At 38.1% G+C, this 25657-nt stretch overlaps 2 protein-coding genes across 3 annotated transcripts; one reads left to right on the top strand and one right to left on the bottom strand.

Moving 5' to 3' along the window:
• Window positions 1–709: 709 nt before the first annotated feature.
• On the bottom strand, window positions 710–10874 carry LOC122404873 (synaptotagmin-4). 2 transcript variants are annotated; one of them, XM_043409197.1, is made up of 6 exons: window positions 10644–10874; window positions 9401–9715; window positions 6382–6752; window positions 5807–5965; window positions 4713–5030; window positions 710–2360 (listed from the first exon to the last, which is right to left on the bottom strand). In XM_043409197.1, the coding sequence occupies exons 1-6, from the start codon at window positions 10693–10695 to the stop codon at window positions 2241–2243; spliced, it is 1335 nt and encodes a 444-aa protein (XP_043265132.1). In that variant the 5' UTR covers window positions 10696–10874; the 3' UTR covers window positions 710–2240. The 2 variants fall into 2 exon arrangements, with proteins under 2 accessions (XP_043265132.1, XP_043265134.1); XM_043409199.1 differs by having other exon boundaries at window positions 9407–9715.
• Window positions 10875–14898: 4024 nt separating this feature from the next.
• On the top strand, window positions 14899–21629 carry LOC122404874 (arrestin domain-containing protein 17). Its single transcript, XM_043409200.1, has 7 exons — window positions 14899–15203; window positions 16745–16900; window positions 17352–17563; window positions 18014–18196; window positions 18745–18956; window positions 20635–20795; window positions 20917–21629. Exons 1-7 carry the CDS (start codon window positions 15089–15091, stop codon window positions 21048–21050), a joined length of 1173 nt encoding a protein of 390 aa, XP_043265135.1. The 5' UTR covers window positions 14899–15088; the 3' UTR covers window positions 21051–21629.
• The last annotated feature ends 4028 nt before the right edge of the window (window positions 21630–25657 follow it).

Genomic DNA, 25657 nt, shown 5'->3' with positions numbered 1-25657 from the left:
TTGCTTTCCAATTTCTGCCAATGTTTTATATTCTTTAATTTTGCACCTAACTTATTTCTTTTGCGTTGTATCTAGAAATTTCCAAGAGCACGCAAACTCGTTGTTTATAAAGAAAACAGAGTATAAAGAGCATTTGACGACCGACTAACAAACCAAGAAGAATGTTAATTAAAGTTTAGATTTGAGTTCGCGAGTAATTGCAATTTTCCGCCAATTTCTGCCAGTCGATTGCTAGGGAATTCCGCTAGGGAATTTTAGAACAGAAACGAATAATCGTAATATTGTTTTCAAGCTTGATCGATGTTCACGATGTTTTCGGTATCATCCCCCACGTCTTACGATGTTTCCATATATTTGACAAGAATCGTTCCAAAGATTTTTCGTGAAACTTTTATGCATATTTGTCGTTTATCGACATGTCGTTCCATCGCTAAGATACTAAAATTCTTGCATGTACAATAAATGTTAAAAAATAACCTCACATTCTCCCTTCCTTTTTAAATATCGAAAATGAACAAATAATCAAAAACTTTTGAGACGATTCTTGTTCACGACCGTACAACGAACGAAACAAACACTGTTGCTGGCACTGTTGTTTGGCTGTAAGTATTTCGTTCGATCAATTCACCCAAACTTTACCAAAATAGCCTCCCGTGATCCGACAGGGTCGAGCAGAAATCTCTTCGAAATATATGTTTTTTTTTTGTTCTTTTCTCGGGATCGAAGGAAACTCAACCGTTCGCGTCGAAACGAAACGTTTAATTTCGAACAGAGAGTTTTCAGAAAGACAATTTTATACTTAAACGATACTCGTTTCTCTGTTTCGCGATAAGAAAATTCTAGTATGCAGTTAGTACACGGTTTATTATTCGAATTGAGAGTCGCTGATCCGTTGGTACACAATTGCTTACAATAAACATATTCGGTTACTAAATAGCCTCGAATTTCTGTCACTGAGATCATTTGTCGTTTACTCGAAATATCCGGAATCGTTCGATTCAACGATGAATTACAAAGTTCGACGCGTTTACCATTTTCATACCGTTTCGTTCCACGTTTGCATTATTCATACGTTACTAAATTAATCGCTCGATTCTCTCTCGTGGAACGTCGCGTTTAAGTCCTGCCCCGTTCGAGTGTATACGTACGTGTGTCATTTAAAATTTTAAAAATTACGAATCCATCCTCGACGGTCTAACGTGTGCAACACGACGCGACGGCGCGACGCGAATATCAAGGATCCCTTCTCGAGATTTTTAGGTCAAAAAGCAACGATTCTTTCGGAAGCACAGCCCTGTGCTCGCGACAGTAGTATCCAACAACCGATGCAGATGCTCGATTGTCTCGTAGTAACTGCTTCGTCCTCCTCTCTTTGCCATCTGGTCGGAAATCTTAACAACTATATTTATATCGTAAAGCATTTTGTATGCGTTTCGCCCGCGATCGTCCGCCACTGGGATCGACGAATACTCTATTCGGCGTAACTCGATTCGCAGAAAACGAAATAACTCTACCGGATTTAACTAACCTCGTCATTTTTCCACCCACGTAGAATTCCGTCTGTTTCAATTTCATCGACAATTCGACGGAATACTAGTTTCTCTTCTTAAGCAATTTAGCGTTGCAAACTATACCCGAACAAATAATTCTAAAGTCACGTTTGTCAGGCGCAAGCATCTCGTTCGAACTCGATAATTATCGAAACACTCTTAAAATCGCGAACGAATATAAGAAACGTTTTATCGGGTTGTCCCAACAAGTAATTTTCCTGATCCACGCGCTTGGCTTTCTTTTTTTCTGTTCTCTTAGCTTTATGAACTCGAAGTGGTACTTAAGATCGAATTCGGGGAAACAAAATGGCGCGCGTACGTCGATGATTTTGTAATCGGTTTGGATTAATTTTTACGCCCAAGACACGGTGAGAGAACGAAAACGACTTGCTGGTACAAGACGATAGTCGTATCGATGTTCTACTTGGAAAGAATCGCGCGTTTCGAAGCGGTTATTCACGTTAATTTTCACGCGATGCATCCTCAGTCGCGACGATCGCGGGTGGACGTGTCGCCACTCGCTTCAAGCCTAATATACATCGAGTATTAGGTTTACAAAACAGATACCCTACTTCATCGTAGGGTTTCAAGGGGTTGGATCTGTGGTTTCACAATGGGGAAGGATGGTGGGGGGCTTTTGGATAATTGGAGACGGGGTTCCAGGAAAGTCGTTAGTGCGGGAGATACTGGTTACTCCCTTAATTTGTGCCAATCAGCTATCTGCCTCTGCGGCGAGCTGCAAACCTCCTTCCAATGATTCAACGCCGAATATTGACAATCCGGCCCGCCAAACTCGAGTCGACCGATCACCTAAAATCCACGCAATTTGTCGCGTTAATAATCAGCCTGGCCGTACAAGTTATAACCTAGAAATTATCGAACTAATTATTTATTTCGTAATGTTGTTTTGCAACATTAGACTTGAATTTAACTTGAAAATACGAGATGGACAAAATGTTTCTAAATGCAAAATAAAAATGATAATTATGTTTTATCAAAAAATGGTAAATATTCGAATTTAATATTGAGTTTATTTTTTATTATTCTCTTTCTTTAAATATCATTGTCAAAATATTTCTCCTCGATGCTCGATAATTTTATAAATATTAGCGATTAAAGTTTCATTATTATCTACAAATTGTATAATTTTAATCGAACTGACAATTACAACTGTAGGGTACTCCTACCCAGAGTAGGTCCAAGTTTTTTTATCGTAATATAGATAAATTTGAATAATGAAATTCATACATGAAGAATGTTTACTTAATTAATCTTTTAAATAAAGTGTCTTTGTATTTGTTCAAACGTATAACGTAAATAAAAATATAAAAATTTAGTACTGGATAATCTGGTGAGATTCTCCATCCACAGTAGCTGAAAACAAAGGAAGCATTAACGTAAAGTAAAGTAAAAATTTATGTTATGAATAAAGATATTTCATTTTTAACATTTTTACGTGTAAACGTAATTATTCAAATTTATCTATATTAACGTGATCTATGTAAATGTATCTATAAAATATCGTATTTCAACACGATGAAGAAAAAAATTTTGTATTGTAAGGGTCAGAACTATACAGACATTTTGTATAGTCGGGACAATGGAAAATGTGCACGCAACCGTCAGAAAATTCCAAGTTCTCGAATCGATTTTTTCGATTCAACTATATCTGGGTATGTTTTGCATCGCGTTATGTAAGAAAATTGTGAAAAATCACGCAACGATGGTGGTTGCGCGACTTTCGGTCTCGTCACGCCACACGGAGGCCACAATGAGGGTCGTATAATACGATACGTGTACCTTATTGCACAATTACATGGATCAATCGTGCACATTTTTCTCGACGAACGCTGCTGCAAACAAAATTACATGTACTTATAGAATTTAAAAAACATTTTCCTCCATTACGTTTAATAAACAATTTTCCAATTTCTTTGATAGTCGAATATCTCGTTTGATTATATTAGTATCGATTGTACGAATATAGAAATTTTTTAAAGGCCTCCAAAAAGATTTGTAGCGTTTATTGGAGGACGTCACGGTAAAGCAGAGTTCTATAATTAGTTTTATAATTTTTAAAATTACATATACTTATAGAATTTAAACAAATTTTACCCCGTTACGTTTAATAAACAATTTTCTAATTTCTTGGATAGTTGACGAATATCTCGTTTCATTATATTATTAATATCGATTGTACGAATATAGAAGTTTATTAATGGCCTCCAAAAAGATTTGTAGCGTTTATTGGAGGACGTGACGGTAAAGCAGAGTTCTATAATTAGTTTTATAATTTTTAAAATTACATATACTTATAGAATTTGAAAAAATTTTACCCCGTTACGTTTAGTGAACGATTTTCTAATTTCTTTGATATAGTCGACGAATATCTCGTTTCATTATATTATTAATATCGATTGTACGAATATAGAAGTTTATTAATGGCCTCCAAAAAGATTTGTAGCGTTTATTGGAGGACGTGACGGTAAAGCAGAGTTCTATAATTAGTTTTATAATTTTTAAAATTACATGTATTTATAGAATTTTAAAAAATTTTACCCCCTTACGTTTAATAAACAATTTTCTAAAATTTCTTGGATAGTTGACGAATATCTCGTTTCATTATATTATTAATATCGATTGCACGAATATAGAAGTTTTTTAATGGCCTCCAAAAAATTTGTGAAGTTTATTGGAGGAGGGCACGGTAAAGCAGAGTTCTATAATTAGTTTTATCATTTTTAAAATTACATGTACTTATAGAATTTGAAAAAATTTTACCCCGTTACGTTTAATAAACGATTTTCTCAATTTCTTTGATAGTCGACGAATATCTCGTTTGATTATTAGTAGACTGCGGACCTTTATGCAAATTCAAATTTTTATTAATAGAATTAATGAAATCAGAGCTTTCTAGAGCTCTGTCTCAACCCCTAAATATAATAATTCGTATCTTACTTTAAGTATTTCTTATATTTTTGCATATTGAATGCATTCTGTAGTTTTTTGAGGATTAAAATTTCCCATAAATGCATAAACATCCGCAGTCTAATTATTAGTATCGATTGCACGAATATAGAAGTTTTTCAATGGCCTCCAAAAAAGATTTGTGTAAAGCAGAGTTTTCTAATTAGGATTAGAATTTTCTTTTAGTAAACGTACCTCGTTCTTCGTAACGCGATCCCAATCGAGCAACATGAATTCAAGACTGACGTTGTTGAGACCATCCGGATCGTTTGGAATGTCGAAAACGAAGGACTCGTTGAATACAGGGCAGAGGGTGCGTTTCTTCACGCGTGTCTTCTTCTTGGCGATACGCTGATTGTTGTACAGAAGATAGATCTTTACGTATGGATCTGCCAGGCCTGTCACGTCCATTTTTGGTAAATTCTGCGCCTTCAGTACCACCACCGTCAGCCGGCTGTTGATCGGTTGCCAGCAAAGAGAGACCAGCAGCTCTCCTCTACCTTGCGATTGAATCTGCATCGAAAAACGCAACTGGTTTCTCCATACACTCCTTAACACCTTTTTCTCGATCGAGATTCTTCGTTGCATAATTTCTTTTCAGTTTTTTGCGATGTTCAAAGCCGAAATATTCGAGCAAAATGTGTAATAAATGGTAACAGAAATTGGGGGTTCCCCTAGACCCGGAGTTCCCCTAAAACCGGACAGTAGCGATATCTTTAAAGCGTGAAACGCTATGAGATCGTTATTTTACATAAATAATAGCAGGAATAGAATAAACAACAAAAACAATAAAAAATTCATCTTCAAACATGGTATTGCAACGATCGCGATTCAATTCGACGTAAAATATTTTCACTAACGTAAAATGTGGCAGTGACGGATGATATTTTTATCTCTAATATTCATTTAACATTGATAAGAGGAAAATTGATGATAGTCGCGTCATAATGAATTGACAGAGAATGTCGAATATAGAAACTTTATCATTCAGAGTATCAATAAAGGATTGCTTTTCATGGAAAGTGATAAAAATAATTGTCAGGTATCTCTTCACGTGGAAATTTCTCAGAACTTTAAAAGGTGCCTTTGTATTTGTTAGCGCGAATTACGTTATTTTCACGATTAAACTTGGAAAATAATTTCATGTAAAAATGTTCAATTTCCAATAGAAATAGCGTTGAAATACAAAAAAAAGATAACACCTTTCGAGTGATGTTTTGGCGGTGTAGTTTCAGTGTTCTCCCAGCGTTGCGAAACACGATCCTTGAAACGACATTAATTTTTCTTACCTTCAGGCTTCTGGGGCAGATTTTTCGACACAATGATATCTCCTGGTTATCAGCGTTGTCCAAACCGGCCACCGACGAGAGTGCACACGTCAATTCGCCGATAATATCGTCCCGAGAGTATCTATCGAAGCTGAGTACTATGAAGTGCAAGCTGATTTTCTGCGAACGATAACGGGAAAAGTTTGTTTTATCAATCGTTCGTCCAGCACGTATGCAAAGAGTCGATCCGAATGGATTAATTTCGCGTACGAAACACTCGATTACGCGAACATACCTGTCCTCCGTCTCCTTTCCTCAGTTCACACAAATGGAAGCGAAGAAACAATCAAACCCTTTGCACTCGGACATTTTAAATCTATCGAACAGATCGAGTGTTCCTCGTTCATTCAGGGGACACAAATAAGTTATTCCATCAATAATATAAGAAATGCTTGAAGCAAGAAGGCTCGAGGCTCTACGAAGTTTCAGTTCCATTGATTCTATTAATAAAAATATGAATTTTCTCGCTATAAAGTGTGTTTGAGGAAAAGTCTTCGAGTGCAAAGGGTTGAAAGATGAACCGAGAGATTCGATACCTGTAGCTGATCCTTCGATATCCCGAAGAACGTGAAGTCCTCGTCGTAGACAGGATCTCTGGTGTTTCTGAGCACCCTTGTCTTCACCTGATGCTGTTTGTCCGGCAACAGTTTTAGTTTAACGAAGGGATCGCTGGTGGCATTCTGTTCCCTCGCGGGCAGCTCCTTGCAATTGACGACGGTGACCACGAGCGCGTTCTGTTCGCTCAGGTAACGAAGCTTGAACACCAGCTGGCCCAAATTGTCCTTGTTGTTCTCCGACGTGTGATTCTTCTCGCGTTCCACCTTCTCATTGTTCTCGATCTCTGCCTTGTCGCGTTCGTTCTCGATGCTCAAGGTGACGTCGCCGGAAGGTGTTTGGGCCGGTGTACCTGTCGTTGGGTGAACAAGCATACGATAGAGGCGGACATTTTAATGGGAGATTCTAGAGACCAAAATAAGACGAAAATCAAGAATACCAATTTGTTGATCGAGGCTTCGTTAAATAGTTATTAACGTTTAAAGTTCCGCTTGTGGACAGGCAATCTGCGTACAGCTGCGTGCGCGCGACAGTGGTTCTCATTCAGCACGAGAAACTTTAAACGTTAATAACTTTTTAACGAAGCCTCGATCAACAAATTGGCATTCTTGATTTTCGTCTTATTTAGCCCTCTAGAATCTCCCATTAAAATTTTTTTACACCCTATACATATACATATACTTACGAATCCGAGTCAATAACTCTATGCTTCGCTATCAATAATTGTACTCGAAGTGTATTTATTCTATAAAAATAGATATCGAGCCCTGGAACTAGTACTTGCAAGCTTCGAAAAGATTCTTGTATGTTATGAATATTCGAACCTTTTGTAAACAGTACTCGAATCTTATAAATCAGAATTCTGCATTAACCCTTTGCATTCCTATGTCGAATGTGACTCGACGTCAGTTTTTATCTCAGCAGCTCCCACTCGACATTTTCTCGAGTCCAAACCAAAGAGATATAGTACACTTGAAAATTACAAAATACAACAATAGCGTAAGTAAAACAGATATTTCATTGAATTTGTTTAAATTTACCCCACGCTACCTAGCTACCTAGCTCACTCCTTTCAAGCTAGCTACCCAGCTCACTCCATGCAAGCTAGATACCTTGCTCACTCCTTGCAAGCTAGCTACCCAGCTCTCTCCTTGCTAGCCAGCTACCTAGCTCACTCCTTGCAAGCTAGCTACCCAGCTCACTCCTTGCTAGAAAGCTGCCTAGCTCACTCCTTCCAAGCTAGGTACCTAGCACACTCCTGGCGAGCTCGTAAACTGGCTCACTCCTTTCTGGCTACCTAGTTACCTATCTCACACCTTGCAAGCTAGCTACCTTTCACACTCCTTGCAAGCTAGCTACCTAGCTCACTCCTTTCAAGCTAGCTACCTAGCTGACTCCTTGTTAGCTAGCCACCCAGCAGACTCCTTGCTACGTAGCTACATAGGGCACACCTTGCTAGCTACCTACATAGCTCACTGCTTGCAATCTAGCTACGTAGCTCACTCCTTGCTAGCTAGCTAACTAGCTCACACCTTGCAAGCTAGCTACCTATCTCACACCTTGCAAGCTAGTTACCTAGCACACTCTTTTCAAGCTAGCTTACTAGCTCACACCTTGCAAGCTAGCTACCTAGCACACCCCTTTCTACGTAGCTACATAGGGCACACCTTGCAACCGTAAATTTCAAATAAAACACTTGGAAGTGTTGGAAGCTGCTGGTAACAAAATTCAAATACAATTCGGAGTGCAAAGGGTCAAGAATGGTGACACAGTGCTTGGTAACTGAGTTCATAAGACTCCACTGGTAACTTGTCTCCGTATTTAAAAAACTATCGAGCTTTTCAGATGTAATGTCAACGCCCACGCGCCAGATGTTAAAACGTTCTGGTCGCGATCATAACCGAACAATGTTACCCATCAATTGCACGCAAACTTTTACGCTCGATTTTCACTTTGCACTTCAGACGAACAATATTTGCAGATACGAGAACACCGACGCTTTCCTTTTTCAATTTCACGGATATCACAATATCTATATGCATAAAATGCATTATACACCGCGGAACATAACTATAGTACCGCCCACATTATTTATCCTGTACCCTTTCGCCTCATATAATTGATTTTTCTAAGTCTGAAAGATTTAACAATCTGGGTGATGCTATAATCCTCCTTAAAGAAACAATTTCTAATTTAACTACGCAATAAACATAGTTTAGATAATTATTATTACAAAGGATGTTGGTTCATACTAACAATAAGTACTATTATGAACAAAATGTTCGATTTTTTATTCTAGATCAAAGACTGCACGTCCAAAGAACGAGATCGGTCGAGTAGATCTTGAGATGTCATGGAAGCCAATTCAGAAGAGATAGTTTCGAGGAAAAACGCATTTAAACGGAAGGATCAGACCGTTGAAGTGTAGCTCGATCGAGCAATAAATTGTATCCTTTAAGAAAACGGAAGAAAAAAGAATATTTCGATACCCTTAACCCTTTGCACTCCGAATTATATTTCAATTTTGTTACCAGCAAATCCCAACGCTTATTTGAAATTTACGTTAACTAAAAAATAGGGCAATTTAAACGGATAGAGGAACAAACAAATTCAATTACACTATTGTTGTATTTTGTAATTTTCGAATGTATGATATCTCTTTGGTTTGGACTTGAAAAAATGTCGAGTGGGACTCGACATAGGAGTGCAAAGGGTTAAAGAAATCCATCCCTACGAAACCTGGTTGACGGTTATCAGTAGACTGCGGATCATTATGCAAATTCACATTTTTATTAATAGAATGGATGAAACGGAAGCTTCGCAGAGGTCTGTCTGAACCCCTAAATATAATAATTCGTATCTTAGTTTAAGTATTTCTTATATTTTTGCACATTAAATGCATTCTGTACTTTGTTGAGGACTAAAATTTCCTATAAATGCATAAACATCCGCAGTCTAGTTGTCAGTGAACGCGAGAATGTCGATAATATTTTGTCTTACCTGTACCTTGAGGCGTCCTTGGCTGAGAGTAAGGATTCGATGATTGAGACCCGGTGGGGCTTGGCGTCTGTCCACCGGAACCCGGAGGACTCTTGGCCGGTCCCGTGGGGCTCGGGCTCTTCTTCAGATAGTGGCTGGTACTGCCAGGACTCTTAACCGCCGTCGGTTTCCTGTGTGGCGGTCTGAACGCCAAGGACTTGTCGGAATTCAGTTTGGTGTGTTCGCGACGTCGCCGGCAAAGCCACCAGGTCATCGCGACGGCGCAAAGTAGAAAAACGCCGCCGATGCATAGCACGACCACCGTTGTCGTCGACACTGAAATCACACGTATTTCATTTCAGATCCATTTCCTCGTAAGCTTCCTAGATCTACCACTATCTCCGTCGAAACGATCATAATCTCCAACGGAGTATCAATTCTTGCAACTGCACCCTCAGCGTCCCTCGACATATTGCCATTGTTGCTCGCGATTATTCCTTTTACAAACACGAATAAACGCAAGGGGAATAATTTCTCGTATTACTTGGGACTAAAAAACGATTCTCGTTACTGAGAATTAAAATTCGAGTCCCATGTATCGCTCGACGCTACGACGCGTAGTTTATTTTAATTATCGACTATCGAGGAACGAAATGCAATATTGCAATCTTCCTACCCCGTTCGTGACGACGCGACGCGTTTAATTTTATCAACATGGCCATCGCGTACGTTAACATTTTCGTGAACGCGTATTTGGGAGGTCGGTTCGCGAACCGTGGAAAAGATTATTGACACCCGGAGTGGCGGAGCGATTAACGAGGTCGGGTGCCAAAAAGACTGCCACATGGTCTCTCCGGGGTAGTTAACTATAGAAGAAAACTGTCGCGTTTGGTCGCGAAAGATCATGGACTCTCCGTCGAGCATAACGTCTTTACGATTTACGGTTTAGAAGATTCGTGAGAGCTCGAGAGAACCGATCGCGATCGATGGAAACACCCCACGGGTCTGACTCATTCGCGATCGACGGTAACAGCTGTCCGCGGAGATCTCGCGATCGACGAGCTACGCGATCACGGATCACGGATCACGGATCTACGGAATCAACGGAACAGCGCTCGAGATCTGTCGCTGAAAATGATTCGAGGATCGCGTTCGGATCGGAATCGTCGACGGGAGGGTCGATGTTGCGTGGATCGTAGGATGGTTGTTGGTCTACGAGGATAAGGTCGAAAGACGATTTCTCGCGATTACGAACTCCACTCACCGGGATCGACGGGTCGTATAAGAGGTCCGTCCTCCGTCACTCCTCCGATCATGTTCGGCCACGTTTTTCACCACGTATTTTCGACGCTTTTATCCGCGTAAGTCACACAGCCACGGCGCACTGAACGAATATTTACGGTGTGCGGACCATTCCGTGGTATTCCGTGGCGACCATCGGACGAAATGTTTCGATCAATAATAACGGCGTGAGCTTGCGCGGAATACGCGCCACCGGAAAGGAACCGACGACGACGACGACGACGACGACGACGACGGCGACGCCTGGCCAGAGGCGTCGGTCCACGGATGGAAGAAGAGACGTGCCCCGCGGGTAAAGACGAATTTCCTTCGCCACTGGATCATTAGGATGGATCTCGGTTACTCTCGAGAACAAATTTAGTTCGCGATTTTAATCGTGGGACACCTCGAATTTGTTACATTTCGGGGGAAAATCATTTCTACCGAAAAATTCGAGTCGATTTGGAGAACAGAGAGACGTGTCGGAACGAGTCTGTTGATTGTGAAGAAATTAAATATCATTTTATGGGGGTATTTTACTGTAAAACGTGCCTTTTTTTAAATACTTCCTAAGATACTTCGATCCATCCAGAAGTTATGATTTTTTAAACGTACGCGTGAAATTTCGGGGACAACATTTCTGGCGATACATTATATTTTCGGTAAAGAATTTTATTGTTAAAATTTCGTTGAAGTGTATTCACTATTGTAAGAGTTATGGCCGTTTGGAAATTGGGCCATTTTTATGGGGGTTTTCTCACTTTACGGGGTTGAGGAACAACTTTTTGAATATTTTTGGAATTTCCACGTATTCTACGTCAAAATAGGCGTTGTTTGCCTTTTTGAACATTAAAATCGTCCAATCCGTTGAGCAGTTATGATTTTTCAAAGATTCGAATGTAATTTCGGGGAACCATTGGATTATATTCTCGGTAAGGAATTTTTTTCTCGAATATGCCCAAGAATCCGGGGGTATGTCTAATCACCAAAAATGATTGTAATTAAGCCCTGCAACTAAAAATAATTTTTTTAGTACGATTTTAAATTTTTAAATTTTTTGAAAAATTTCATGCCTTGTCGAATTTTTTTCTAGAAACTGGGTAGGATATCGGGGGTATATTTATTGACCAAAAATTATTGCAATTGATCCCTGCAATAGAAAATAATTTTTTCAGAGTGATTTGAAACTTTTCCATTTTGCCAAAAGATTTCACACCTTGTCGAATTTTTTTCTAGAAAGTGGGTAGGATTTCGGGGGTATGTCTATTGACCAAAAATTATTGTAATTGACCTCTGCAACCGAAAATAATTTTTCTAGAACGATTGAAAAACTTTTACTTTTTTGAAAAATTTGGGCACCTACCCTGTCGATTTTTCTTAGAAATTCGTTTTTCATTTTTAATGACGTTGTTTAACGTCCGACAGAAAAGTTGTTCAATACTTTTTTGTAGGTACTCATGAGCACTACATCAGAAAAAAATTTCATCGAGATATATTCACTATTGTAGGAATTATGGTCGTTTGAATATTGGACCATTTTTATGGGGGTTTTTTCACTTTACGGGGTCAAGGAACAACTTTTCGGAACTTCTTAAAATTTCTGCATATTCTTCATCAAAGTACGCGTTGTTTACATTTTTAAACTTTAAAATCCTCCAATTCGTTCAGGAGTTATGATGGTTTAAAGATACGCAGAGGGAACATCTCTGGCTACAGATTATATTTTCGGTAATGAATTTTTTTCTCGAAAATTGTTAGGTTTTTGAGGGTACATGTATTCACCAAAAATGATTATAATTGACGCCCGCAATCAAATATAATTTTTCCAGAATGATTTGAAATTTTTTTTTTCGACGAAAAATTTAGGCACCTCCTGAATTTTTTTTCTCGAAACTACGTAGGATTTCGGACATATGTGTATTCACCAAAAATGATTATAATTGACGCCCGCAATCAAATATAATTTTTCCAGAATGATTTGAAATTTTTTTTTTCGACGAAAAATTTAGGCGCCTTTTGAATTTTTTTTCTCGAAAATGCGTAGGATTTCGAGGGTATATGTATTCACCAAAAATGATTACAATTGACTCCTGCAATTGAAAATAATTTTTCCAGAATGATTTGAAATTTTTTAATTTAATTTCTTTATCCTATTTTTTTTTTATCAAGTTGAACAAATCCAGAGGATCGCGCATAAAAATTTCGATAATCGTAAGCAAGGTCCACCAGAGTGGTAGTTTATATCTGTAGTTTCTATGCATTTCTGCCAGCAAGCAACAAATAAACTGTTTTCGATAATAATCAGTCGCTTGGAGGAAGTTGTCTAGACGTTTGAGCAGATGCTAATCTTATTAGCGAGAGAAACGGTGATTAAGAGAAACGAAGGACATCGTAAACAAATGATGGAGCAGCGAACAGAACATCGGTGTACATCAGAGTTCGCAGTTTACACTTTGTCTAGCTACGATCCAACCACAACGGCCGGCACGGATTAATTGGATCAAATGGAATCAACGACAGGAAAATAACGGTTACAGTATTCAGCATAAGTGGAATTTGCTTTGATTAAGGCAATGCACGATCTGGTAAACGGGCATTGCACGCGTCAGAGAGGAATTTGAACTGTGAAAGGCTCGTTCCACCAGCTTGATCGCTAGCATACTGCACCAGCAGATTATGACCTATCCAATACAACCCAACGTTATCCAAATGGAAAGAAAATAACCATTACTCCGCCATAATTATTTCTGTAAACACGTTACTCCTCTATGTTGTACAAGATGACTCAAAAACCACTTTGGCGTATACTCTTGTTCGATATTTATATAATTAGTCATAGTAACTGTCATGCTCCAAAAATAAAGATAAAAAAATATTTGTATTACTACGATGATACGATATCTAAAGAATGACTGCTGTTGGACCTACGCCAAACGAAATCAAAATAAGAAGTCGGGTAAATAAATGATAATTGGGTCTGTATCGAGTTTGTTCGGCAAATAAAATAACTCTGACCCTACTTTCGAGGTTACGAGTCAAGTCTAGCCAGAAAGTTATCGTCGTTCGCCTTTTGTCAATTGCATCATCGCTATCTTATCCGTTATGTCCGTGACGTCACGCGACGCGGAACAGAGCATGCGCGTTCCGCCGCACGAATATCCCCACGGATGTTCCCGTAGGAAAACGTGGTTTTCCCCGGCGCATGTTTACCTACGCTTTGACCAATGGCGGCACGCAACGTTCTTACGTTACTCGTCGACGTACAAGGCGCTCCAAAATCAATGGACACGCGATCCCCAGGAAGAATTCAAAACGTAAACATAAGCAACACAAACTAATATTTATTCTTTCCAAAAATACGGTTACATTGTTTTAAACTTCATCGTATAAAATTTTATTTCAAACATTTCCTTGGAAGCAGTACAAAATTATTTTACGTTACCAAGTTACTTAATTTAAAAATGTTTTTCAACTCTTTCCTGTTCAAAATAGATTTATCTAATTACGGAGAACATTGAGCATACGTATGTATATATGTTGTTGTGATCTTCCTTTTACGAAAGTACAAACAATACTAAAAAGAACAAACCGTTATTCCAAGATTTTCGATCTGCAATAATAAACAAATAGAAACTTGATCTCTTCGCCTGAAAAAATGTGATAAAACTCTTGTGAGAACCATAATAGTTACAAGCAGACCAAAAAATTACGTGCAAGTAACGAATTGGACATTAATACTTGAAAATTAATAAAAAAAGAAAAATAAGGCTTTATATCGACGCTCGTCATAGCGAATTTTGAGAAAAAAGACCGAAAGAAACAGTCTATAAAGGAAAAATAAATTTGAATAGAATTTTTGAATTTTAACAAGTACCGAAACAAATTTTTGCTTTTGTAAATGGTGTTGATTTATCTTCGATCGACGAGAGCATTTAAAATAATTGTTAATAAATCAATATTTTTTCATTAGATGTCTGAAACGAATAGATCTTTTAAATCTACTATAGTAATTAAACAATTACTTCTAACGAATTAATAAATTTTTTAATTCCACAAATAATACCAATAAATTGAATAAATTAATTATTGTTTTTATTATTAACTTTCGTCGATCTTGCAAGGAAGGAACGGTTCCACGCGACAGGCTGTCATCGAGGAACGTTTGAACGAGCCTGTACGCCTGCGCGTCAGCTGGTGTCTGCGCAGAAGCCAAACGTCGATCGATTGGTTCGCAGCAGCGTGGTACTCGTACATGCACGATCAGACCGGCTTCACCAGCGGCTTGATATAGCCACGGTGTGTGCGCGCTTCGTCGCGAAGCGAAAACTTAACGAACGGATTCGCTAAACAGCCATCCAACGTGACGGAAATAATTGATCGAGTACCGCGGATCGTGCACCGACGCGAGTGTCGTTCGAGCCGGCAAATATGGGCCTCAAGGATTTCCGGATAATCTTTGACAATCCATGGAGCACGTACTATCCAGGACAGACGGTCAGCGGGAACATAATCGCCGTGCTGGACAGCACAAAGAAGATTCGCGGTACGTTGAAACCGATATGTCGCAAACGTTCCACGAAACCAGCTATTTTCGTGTGTCCGTTAATTCCGATCGTGCACGTTGCCTGGCAGAATTTACCGACCGACAGGTGTCACTGGACCAGGCTCGACCAGAGGCGTTTCCAATCGTTTATCCAACGAATTCCAATGATCTATGCAAGATCACGAACAACGTATCACATGTATTTATAAACATGGAAAACATGGACCAACGGTTATTTTATATTTTATATTTTCTCACTGGGTGTCACTTGGTCCGGGATGTTTCAACAACGTATCGTACGTGTTTGTCCCAAGACGAGTCATTGTACAATTAAAGCATGGTTACGCCTCGTCGGGGTTCGTCATTGAGATTATTTTCATCCGTGGACGCGCGGGGAAAGCAACAAAAATGGGAATTTCTCGGTATTCGGGGGAACCCAGAGTGTCAGAATTTTTGGAAATCGTTAAGATTTCGTAACGGGTAAACCAACGATTACAGGGGGAAATGTTTGGGTGCGTTCTCCTCGACTCGTAAGTTCCAAAACGCGTGGCATCGACGAGGGGGGAGGGAGGGAGTCTCGTGAAACGTTCTATTTCGAGTTTCGTTCTAATTCGTAAGGGACGCCCGTTGCATATCTCGAAATTGTTGTCACCCGCATTCCCACGGGGACTTTTTCCTTACCGCAAGGTGTCGTTTAATTATAGCACGGCCATGCACAACACCCGCACAGTGGAAATGGATAGTAACGATCAGCCGTGGAACTTTTGTTTTCGTCACGCTATACACATACATATATCCGTTACCGTCCTTACAATTGTATCTCCTCTAATACATCTATACATCTGCTCGACGATATTTATGCAATGGAATTTCGTTGTCCTGGACGCTTCTATCGTAAATATTATTTCCACGTTATGAGAGTGTTTGCAAATATTTTCTCGTTGCTCCCGTTTTCCAACACCTGTTAAAAGGAGTTTGTTGGCACGAATAATTGTTAAATATATTATACATACAATTAACAGTCTAAGACAACGTCTAATACATCTATATATCTTGTCCTAGATGATTCTATTGTAAATAGTATTTCTACGTTATGAGAGTGTTTGCAAATATTTTCTCGTGGCTTCTGTTTTCCAACACCTGTTAAAAGGACGAATAACTGTTAATTATATTATTATTAACCCTTTGCACTCCTGTGTCGAGTGTGATTCGACATCAATTTTTAAATTTTTATCCGAGGAGCTTCTTTTTTAAGTCCCACTCGACATTTTTTCAAGTCCAAACCAAAGAGATATACACTTGAAAATAACAAAATAAAACAGATATTTTAACAGGTAAATTTCAAATAAAACACTTGAAGGCGTTTGGGAGCTGCTGGTAACAAAATTGAAATAAAATTCGGAGTGCAAAGGGTTAACATCGTATCACGGAGGAAAAATGATTAATACAATTTCAATTTTGTAAAAGAATTATTGAAACCGTTATCTACGTTGCTCGAAAATTTTATTTCCCATTTTAATTCGAGGTTTTTCCGTTTGCAGGAATAAGCGTGAAAGTAAAAGGTGTCGCGAATACGTGCTGGACAACCGACAAACAAGAGATGGATGATAGGGGACAATACAGAGAGGGGACACAGACAGTCACTGCCCACGAAGAATATTTCGAGACAAAGTATTATCTGGTTGGATCCGCTTCTGGTAAACTTCCAAACGAACATACATACATACGTGTATCTATGTATTAACATTTCTTTCTTTCAACTATACTCGAGTGTACTGTCTTTGGGAATTTCAAACAAACTGTAACTCTCGTTGCAGTGATTATTCACAGTGTCTGAAGAAAATTTAAACATTTTTTGGACCAGAATCCTGTTAAGAAAAAGGACGAGATTATTTCTCAGGCACTGGATACATGTACATTCATTGCCCGCTGAGAATGTTCCAGTTACAACAAATTGTTTTTGTCTCGAATGTTTCGTTGCGACGAGCGACCGTTCCATTACATATTTTCATGTCCAACGGAACGTTTCTGTACTGCCTTAGTTTTGCTTTTATATAAATTCATATCTCGTTCGTTTTGTGTCTATGTTTATTAGTTTATATCCTGACCTCATCAACAAATCCCAATTCAAATGTGTTTCTTTTTCAGGAGGCGAGATCGAGATACAAAGCGGCGACCATAAATTTCCGTTTCAATGCGTTCTACCGACCAATTTGCCGAGCAGTTTCGAGTCTGATTTTGGGCACGTTCGTTACACCGTCAAAGCAACTTTGGATCGACCCTGGAAGTTCGATCAAGAAGTGAAGAGTCCCTTCACTGTGATTCTGCCCCTCGATCTTAATCAAGAATTAAGAGCTTCGGTACCGATTCATCAGCATTTTAATATCTACAGAATCGTTTAAACGCAAATGTGATATTTATTAAAAATTAGCTAGTTTCCTTCATTGTCCACACATTTCGATAAGAAGTATTTTCCTCTGTACGGTACAGACAGAACAATAATCGACCCAGAAACCATTTTTCACGTCAACATACGTGCATGTAACAGCGATGATATAATCGTTTGATTATTATCACTGAACTTGCACGCGCTTATGTACGTTGAAACATTTACGATTCGCTTCGAACAAACATAGCAACCTCGAAATCTCTTTAAAGTATTTAAACTTTTTCTAATAATACTTGTTAGTTTCTAATAATTATATTCTAATAATTATATAATTATTCTAATAATTATATTCTCACATTTTTTACATTTCTCGAAAGATAATTTCGAGAAACTTCTATACCGGGAATTTATTGTTTTTCAGGAAAAAGTTCAAGAGGAGATGAGCAAAACGTTTTGCTGTTTATGTTGCGCGACCGCGCCTCTGACTGTGAATTATTCTTTACCGGTCAGAGGCTATGTACCAGGCCAGTCGATGTCGATCAAGATCAACGTTGAAAATCAATCGGGAGTGACGGTGAATACTGTGAAGCTCATTCTTTGCAAGGTATGTGCAAAGTCGCTGGTTGTACAGGGCGCGGGGAAATTTGTAAAAGCGTGGATTAATCTTTCTCCGCGCGAGAAAACGCTGTTATCGAGAAAATCGATTTTGAAAGTTTGCTAATTGTATTGGCGTTCGTAAACATCGATATCGTTTCTTTATGCAAGAATAAAAATTAAAGGTAAATTCGCTTGGATCTCGAGAGTTTTGAATCATAATATATTCTTTATTATTTTTGTATAAAAAGAATTTATAGTATTTCACATTTTCGATTTATTTTTACAGGAAGAATTACCTTTTTTTTTATATTCCGTGTATCGTTTCTTTATGCAGAAATAAAAATTAAAGGTAAATTTGCTTGGATTTCGAGAGTTTCGAATCATAATATTGTTTATTATTTATTTACAAGAATTTATAGTATTTCTGACTTTCGATTTATTTTTACACGAAGAATTATCCTTTTTTTTATGTTTTGTGAATCATTTAACCGCGTCCTGTACAGACGTTTGTGCAGTGTAAAACGTTTGACGATAACGACGAATGGTAAAGTCTAGATCGTAACCTTCCGTGCAACCACACCGAGCAACGACACGAGAACCGAGGAAATCGTCGTCTCAGAGGTTGGCAAAGGACCCGTCGAAGGAGGGGGAACAGCCGATTACGAGCAGAATCTCGAAATTCCGCCACTGCCACCGTCCAATTTGACCAATTGCGGTATCATCGACTTGGAATATAATCTGAAGGTCGTGGCCTGCGTTTCGGGATGGTCAGTACACGTTATAAATTTTAACGGGGGATTCTCGAGGCCAAAATAAGACGAAAATCAAGAATATCAATTCGTAGATGGAGGCTTCATTAAAAAGTTATTCACAATTAAATTCAAAAATTTCAAATCGTTCTGGAAAAATTATTTTCGTTTGCGGGAGTCAATTACAATCATTTCTAGTCCTTACACATACCCCCGAAATCCTACGCACTTTCGAGAAAAAAATTCTTTACCGAAAATCTAAATAGGTGCCTTTTTTCGATAAAAAAGAAAAATTTCAAATCGTTCGGGAAAAATTATTTTCAGTTGCGGGGGTCGATTACAATCATTTTTGGTGAAGAGACATACCCCCGATATCCTACCCAGTTTCTAGAAAAAAATTCGAGAATGTGTGAAATTTTTCGACGGAAAAAAAAAATTTCAAATAGTTTTGGAAAAATTATTTTCGGTCGCAAAGGTCCATTACAATCATTTTCGGTGAATACACGTATCACCGAAATCCTATCCATTTTCGAGAAAAAAAATCGGGTAGGTGCTGAAATTTTTCGGCGAAAAAAAATTTTTCAAATCGTTCTAAAAAAATTATTTTCGGTCGCGGGGGTCAATTACAATCATTATTGGTCCTTACACATACCCCCGAAATCCTACGCACTTTCGAGAAAAAAATTCTTTACCGAGAGTATACCGTGTGGCCAGAAATATTTCCCCAAAATTTCATGCATATGTTTAAAACATCATAACTCCTCAAGGGATTGGACAATTTTAACGTTCAAAAAGGCAAACGACGCGTATTTTAATGAAGAATATGTAGAAATTCTAAAAATATTCGAAATGTTACTCCTTCATCCCGTAAAGTGAGAAAAACCCCACAAAAATGATCCAATTTTCAAACAGCCATAACTCCTACAATAGTGAATATATCTCAATGAAACTTTTTTCTGAAGTGGAGCTCATAGGTACCTATAAAAAAGTATTACACAACTTTTCTGTAGCGCGTCAAACAAAACTATTAAAAATTAAAAAGGAATTTCTAAGAAAAATCGAAAGGGTAAATTTTTCGATAAAAAAGAAAAATTTCAAATCGTTCGGGAAAAATTATTTTCGGTTGCGGGGGTCGATTACAATCATTTTTTGTTAAGAGACATACCCCTGATATCCTACCCAGTTTCTAGAAAAAAATTCGAGAATGTGTGAAATTTTTCGACGGAAAAAAAAAATTTCAAATAGTTTTGGAAAAATTATTTTCGGTTGCGGGGGTCGATTACAATCATTTTTGGTGAACAGATATACCCCCGAAATCTTGCGTGTTTTCGGGGAAAAAATTCAGTAAGGGCGGAACTTTAAATGTTAATAACTTTTTAACGAAGCCTCAGTCAAGAAATTAATATTCTTGATGTTCGTTTTATTTTGGCCTCTAGAATCCTCCATTAAAATTTTTTTCAGGGGTGGTCGAACACCCTGTATGTATTGCTTCGAAGTATTCATCGATAATTTTCACGGTTCGCTTAAATTACGATTGAAACTTCCTACCTGGTACAGAACTAACAACAGAGCCAGAAAATTGAAAATGGAACGAGAGATTCGATAATTGGAATACCAGAATTCCATAATCACCGTGACTCGCAAATTTCTTTGATGCAAAATTTAGGAAAAAACGATGCTAAAATTGTGTTCCCAGGTACTATCGAAATTTGTCGAGGAACACGGTCATTTACGTGGGCACGGTGCCACTAGTGAATTATCAGACTCCAAGTGCACCACCGGCAGAGGCGATGAAACCGGAAGTTGGATGGACGGCCCCCGATGGAATACCAACATCGAGCTTATATCCTGATTTACGTAAGAATACAACACTTTTTTTAAAATATTGATTTATGAGTTAATATTTAAGTAAGTACCTTTTCCTCTATATTGGATAAAAATTAATTTTAATATACGCGTATCGAATATATTTTTTCAGCGCCTCCGTCGTACGAGGAATCGACGAACGGTGCTAGAAGTCTTTGGGAACGCGGTGAATCCGAGCACGTTTTCGGTTTGACGAATCGTTTCGCGCCTAGATATCCGGTTTACAATTTCGTGCCTATACAATGAACAACGAAACGAAGCTATCGAAGGTTTTATCCGTAAAGAAAAAAAATCGTTCGTTTCACAGCGCAGCCTGCAAAGCACTTTCCAAGAGCTTCGTAACGATAACGAAAGTAGAGATTCGTGTTTGATCAAGTTGACAGTCTCGATTCTTATGGTGATCTTTTTCACCGTTTCGTTTTGCTTGAAACAGGAAACTATCAAATGTTCGATCAAGCTAATTGTTTATAAGTCACTTTGTTCCAAAGGATTCTCCATCTTGAGAATTTATAAACTTTTAGGCTGTAAGGACGCGTTTCGTGACTGGTCAAGTTTGAATTTGTGTGCCTCGAGTAAACAAAGATATTTTTGGTCAATTAAGACGTATAGTTCATAAATTTTCTACAAACGATCAAAGTCTGAAATTGTACATTGATATAACGATATACAAAGCAATATTAGCTAATTACCGCTGTCAGAACGCACCGGCTTTAATGAGAATTTGCTTAATTTACAATTTTTTTGTATGTATATAATTGTGTATTATTATTACTTATACAGATATACCGTATTTTAAAGGAACGAAGAAAAATTTAAATGCAAACAAGATCTGTATGCATATTTATCATGTTGTGAATAAAACATACATGTTTTTCATACATATTGTAATTATGAAATTCCATCGACTGTTCGTACGATTTCGTAATAACAGGGCACACCTCTGCATGTTTACATATTTTCTTATCCGAAGCTAATCCAAGACTGATATTCGCGTCTCACGATTGCGTTTTACTTCCAAATAAAATTGCATTACCACAATTTACAAAATTAAATACATCGGAGACTTAATATGTTTTCATAAAATATAATAATAATAGATACATATTAAAAAAGAAACGTTTTATATTTTTGCTTATTTTTATGAAATAATCATTATCTGGTAACATCGGAAACATTTAATAGAATCATTACGAACGAAACTATCCGAATAGTTCACTTATTGGTTGTAGTATTTCAATAAACAGTCTATCGACGCGTATTGAAATTACTAAAACTTTACACGCATGCAGTTCCGGAACTACCAGTGTTGTATCAATAATTGAGCCATCGTTAGAAGCAGCAAAGCCTCCCCTTTAAAATGGCGTTTGAATTATGTCGATCCGACTTTCCGTTCCGGAGATATCGTCGTGTAAAGGAAAGTGTAATTTTTTAAATTCTACTATCTCTGTCTCCGTCTCACGCGTCGGACCTCTCTCTCGCTCTCGCGTCTTGCTAGTCTACCTCAAGCGCGTGACCAGTCTATTAGCGCGCATTGAATCACTAAAACTTTACACGCATGCAGTTCCGGAACTACCACTGTTATATTAATAATTGAGCCATCGTTAGAAGTGGCAAAGCCTTCCCTTTAAAGTGGTTTTTGAATCATGTCGATCCGACTTTCCGTTCCGGAGATATCGTCGTGTAAAGGAGAGTGTAATTTTTTTAAATTCTACCATCTCTGTCTTCGTCTTACGCGTCGATCTCTCTCTCTCTCTCTCGCTCTCGCGTCTTGCTAGTCTACCTCAAGCGCGTGACCAGTCTATTAGCGCGCATTGAATCACTAAAACTTTACACGCATGCAGTTCCGGAACTACCGGCGTTATATCAATAATTGAGCCATCGTTAGAAGCAAGAAAGCCTCCCCTTTAAAATGGCTTTTGAATTATGTCGATCCGACTTTCCGTTCCGGAGATATCGTCGTGTAAAGGAAAGTGTAATTTTTTAAATTCTACTATCTCCGTCTCCGTCTCACGCGTCGGATCTCTCTCTCTCTCGCTCCCGCGTCCTGCTAACCTACCCCAATCACGTGACCTGCGCGGTGGTCAGTGCGCGTAGTACTCACTACTGGCACGAATGCGTACGCATTTAAAAGGGGTCGTAGTAGTGCCAAGAATTTCCTCGACCATTGCGTGCTTATCAATGAAATGCAACGAAGCCTCGTATCTTTGGAATAACCACGGTATCGGTTCGAAACGAAATTCGTTGTATCTCCGTAACTAACCAAGGGATCGACTTGAAACAAAATTCGTTTTCCAGGGCACATCGTCGTCTATCCGACGGATATAGCAACTGTTTAAATTTACTTTTACGCTATGCACTCAAAGCAGTTTTCCCTATTCGCTATATTGTAGTCCGTTATCTTTTGGATTATGAATTTGTCGAAAGTACTTATTCTAGAGGTTAAAATAAGACGAAAATTAAGAATACCAATATGTTGATGGAGGCTTCGTTAAAAAGTTATTAACGTTTAAAGTTCCGCCTGAATTTTTTACTGAATTTTTTTCTAGAAACTGAGTAGGATTTTGTGGGTATGTCTATTCACCAAAAATTATTGTAATTGACCCCCGCAACGGAAAATAATTTTTTCAGAATGATTTGAAATTTCTTTTTTGCCGTAAAATTTAGGCACCTTCTGAATTTTTTTCCTCGAAACTACGTAGGATTTCGGACATATGTGTATTCACCAAAAATGATTGCAATTGATCCCCGCAACGGAAAATAATTTTTTCAGAACGATTTGAAATGTTTTTTTTTCGTCGAAAAATTTACGCAGCAAATTAGATTTTCGGTAAAGAATTTTTTTCTCGAAAGTGCGTAGGATTTTGGGGGTATGTGTAATGACCAAATATGATTGTAATCGACTCCCGCGATCGAAAATAATTTTTTTAGAACGATTTGAAAAATTTTTTTTTCGCCGAAAAATTTCAGCACCTACCCGATTTTTTTTCTCGAAAATGGATAGGATTTCGAAAGTATGTGTAATGACCAAAAATTATTGTAATTAACCCCCGCAACCGAAAATAATTTTTCCAGAACGATTTGAAAAATTTTTGATATTAATTGTTAATAACTTTTTAACAAAGCCTCCATCAACAAATTTGTATTCTTGATTTTCGTCTTATTTTGGCCTCTAGAATCTCCATGTTCCATCCAGATGATCGATTGAAATATTTAATTCTCCTTGCTAAGTTATACACGGAAATTTTTAAATATTTAAGTTTTCTCATTTACACGTATAAACCTATATTTCTATTTGATAAAAGACTCTGACATCGGCATCAGATTGTCCTGCATGCTGCTAACAATAAACTGTTCGACCGTTTTTTCGTATTATCCCGTTCTCGTTACTCACGTTTATAAATTAAACTGGCACGAATATGAATTATTGAAAAGCTTGGGCATAATTTAATCATTTATAGACACTCGAGATTGAAAATAACCGTAAATGCATTGTAAGGATCATTATACGACATCCTTGTGCGCGTAACCAGGTTGTTTTCTGGCATTTTGCCAAAGTCAAGATTGTCGAACGAGAATCAACTCGAAGAACTTGGGTGGATTCTGTCCTATCTGCAATGACGTTGCACATCGTGTCTTCGTTCATGTAGTTTGCAATTTCCGGATCATCTGGAAAGGACACTTTCCACGGAAAAGTCAGCTTGACAACGTCGATCGAGCGACAAATAATGAGAAAATTATTTTACCCGTCGTTTCAGAATTAAATTCGACCACAAAACCTATCAATAATCCTTATATATTCTTCAAAAGAAAAATGGAGGACGTTTTTCACATAACGTTTAGAATTTTTGAACGTAACAGTGAATCGATAGAGATCTGTAAGGCATTTGGGAACATTCTGCCAGTCGATTTTAGGCGGTGACCTAAACAAGAATAAAAGACAAAAGATGTCAAGAACGATATCGAGGATCCTTGTTAAGCTTCCCCGCGATCAATTGTCACAGAATTATCATCGTCGTCGCTAGACTGCGTTCTTGAGTTACGATCCAGGGTACGTCGAGAGATAGGCGAACGTCTGCGAGATAAACGCGATCGAGAAAAGGGAACAAACCGTAAGATGGAAATGCGCAGAATTTAAAAACTGGAAGAATTTCTCGGCATGAAATACTTTCCACGAATAAACCGGGTCTGGAATGTCGTTTATATTCGGGTTAATCGGGGGCCAATTCTCGGGAAATCAAATATACCGGATAATTGGACTATGCTTTCGTACGAAGTGAATAAAAACGAGGAATATAGTGTCACAGACGAGGAATACGAGTGGACATAACATCTAATGTGTTTTTTGGGGATTTAGAGCCCCCATTACCATTTTCGTATCTCACTGGCGACATTACCAACAGGTTACAGAAATAAACACAAGAGGAAGTGAGACAGAAAATGAAATTAGAAAGACGTTTCCGGCCACGCATTATATTTTCGGTAAGGAATTTTTTTTCTCGAAAATGCGTAGAATTTCGGGGGTATGTGTAATGACCAAAAATGATTGCAATTGACCCCTGCAACCGAAAATAATTTTTCCAAAACGATTTGAAATTTTTTTTTTCCGTCGAAAAATGTCTCACCTCTCGATTTTTTTCTCGAAAATGCGTAGGATTTCGGGGATATGTCCATTGACCAAAAATGATTGCAATCGACCCCTGCAAACGAAAATAATTTTTCCAAAACGATTTGAAATTTTTCTTTTCCGTCGAAAAATTTCACACATTCTCGAATTTTTTTCTAGAAACTGGGTAGGATATCGGGGGTATGTCTCCTCACCAAAAATTATTGCAATTGACCCTTGCAATTGAAAA

The sequence above is a fragment of the Colletes gigas genome, unplaced genomic scaffold (genome assembly GCF_013123115.1).
Source record: "Colletes gigas isolate AHSC1104 unplaced genomic scaffold, ASM1312311v1 Colletes_gigas_Sc00003, whole genome shotgun sequence".
NCBI lineage: Eukaryota > Metazoa > Arthropoda > Insecta > Hymenoptera > Colletidae > Colletes > Colletes gigas.
The sequence above is the reverse complement of the archived record's forward strand: the minus strand, read 5'-3'. Positions and strand labels throughout refer to the sequence as shown.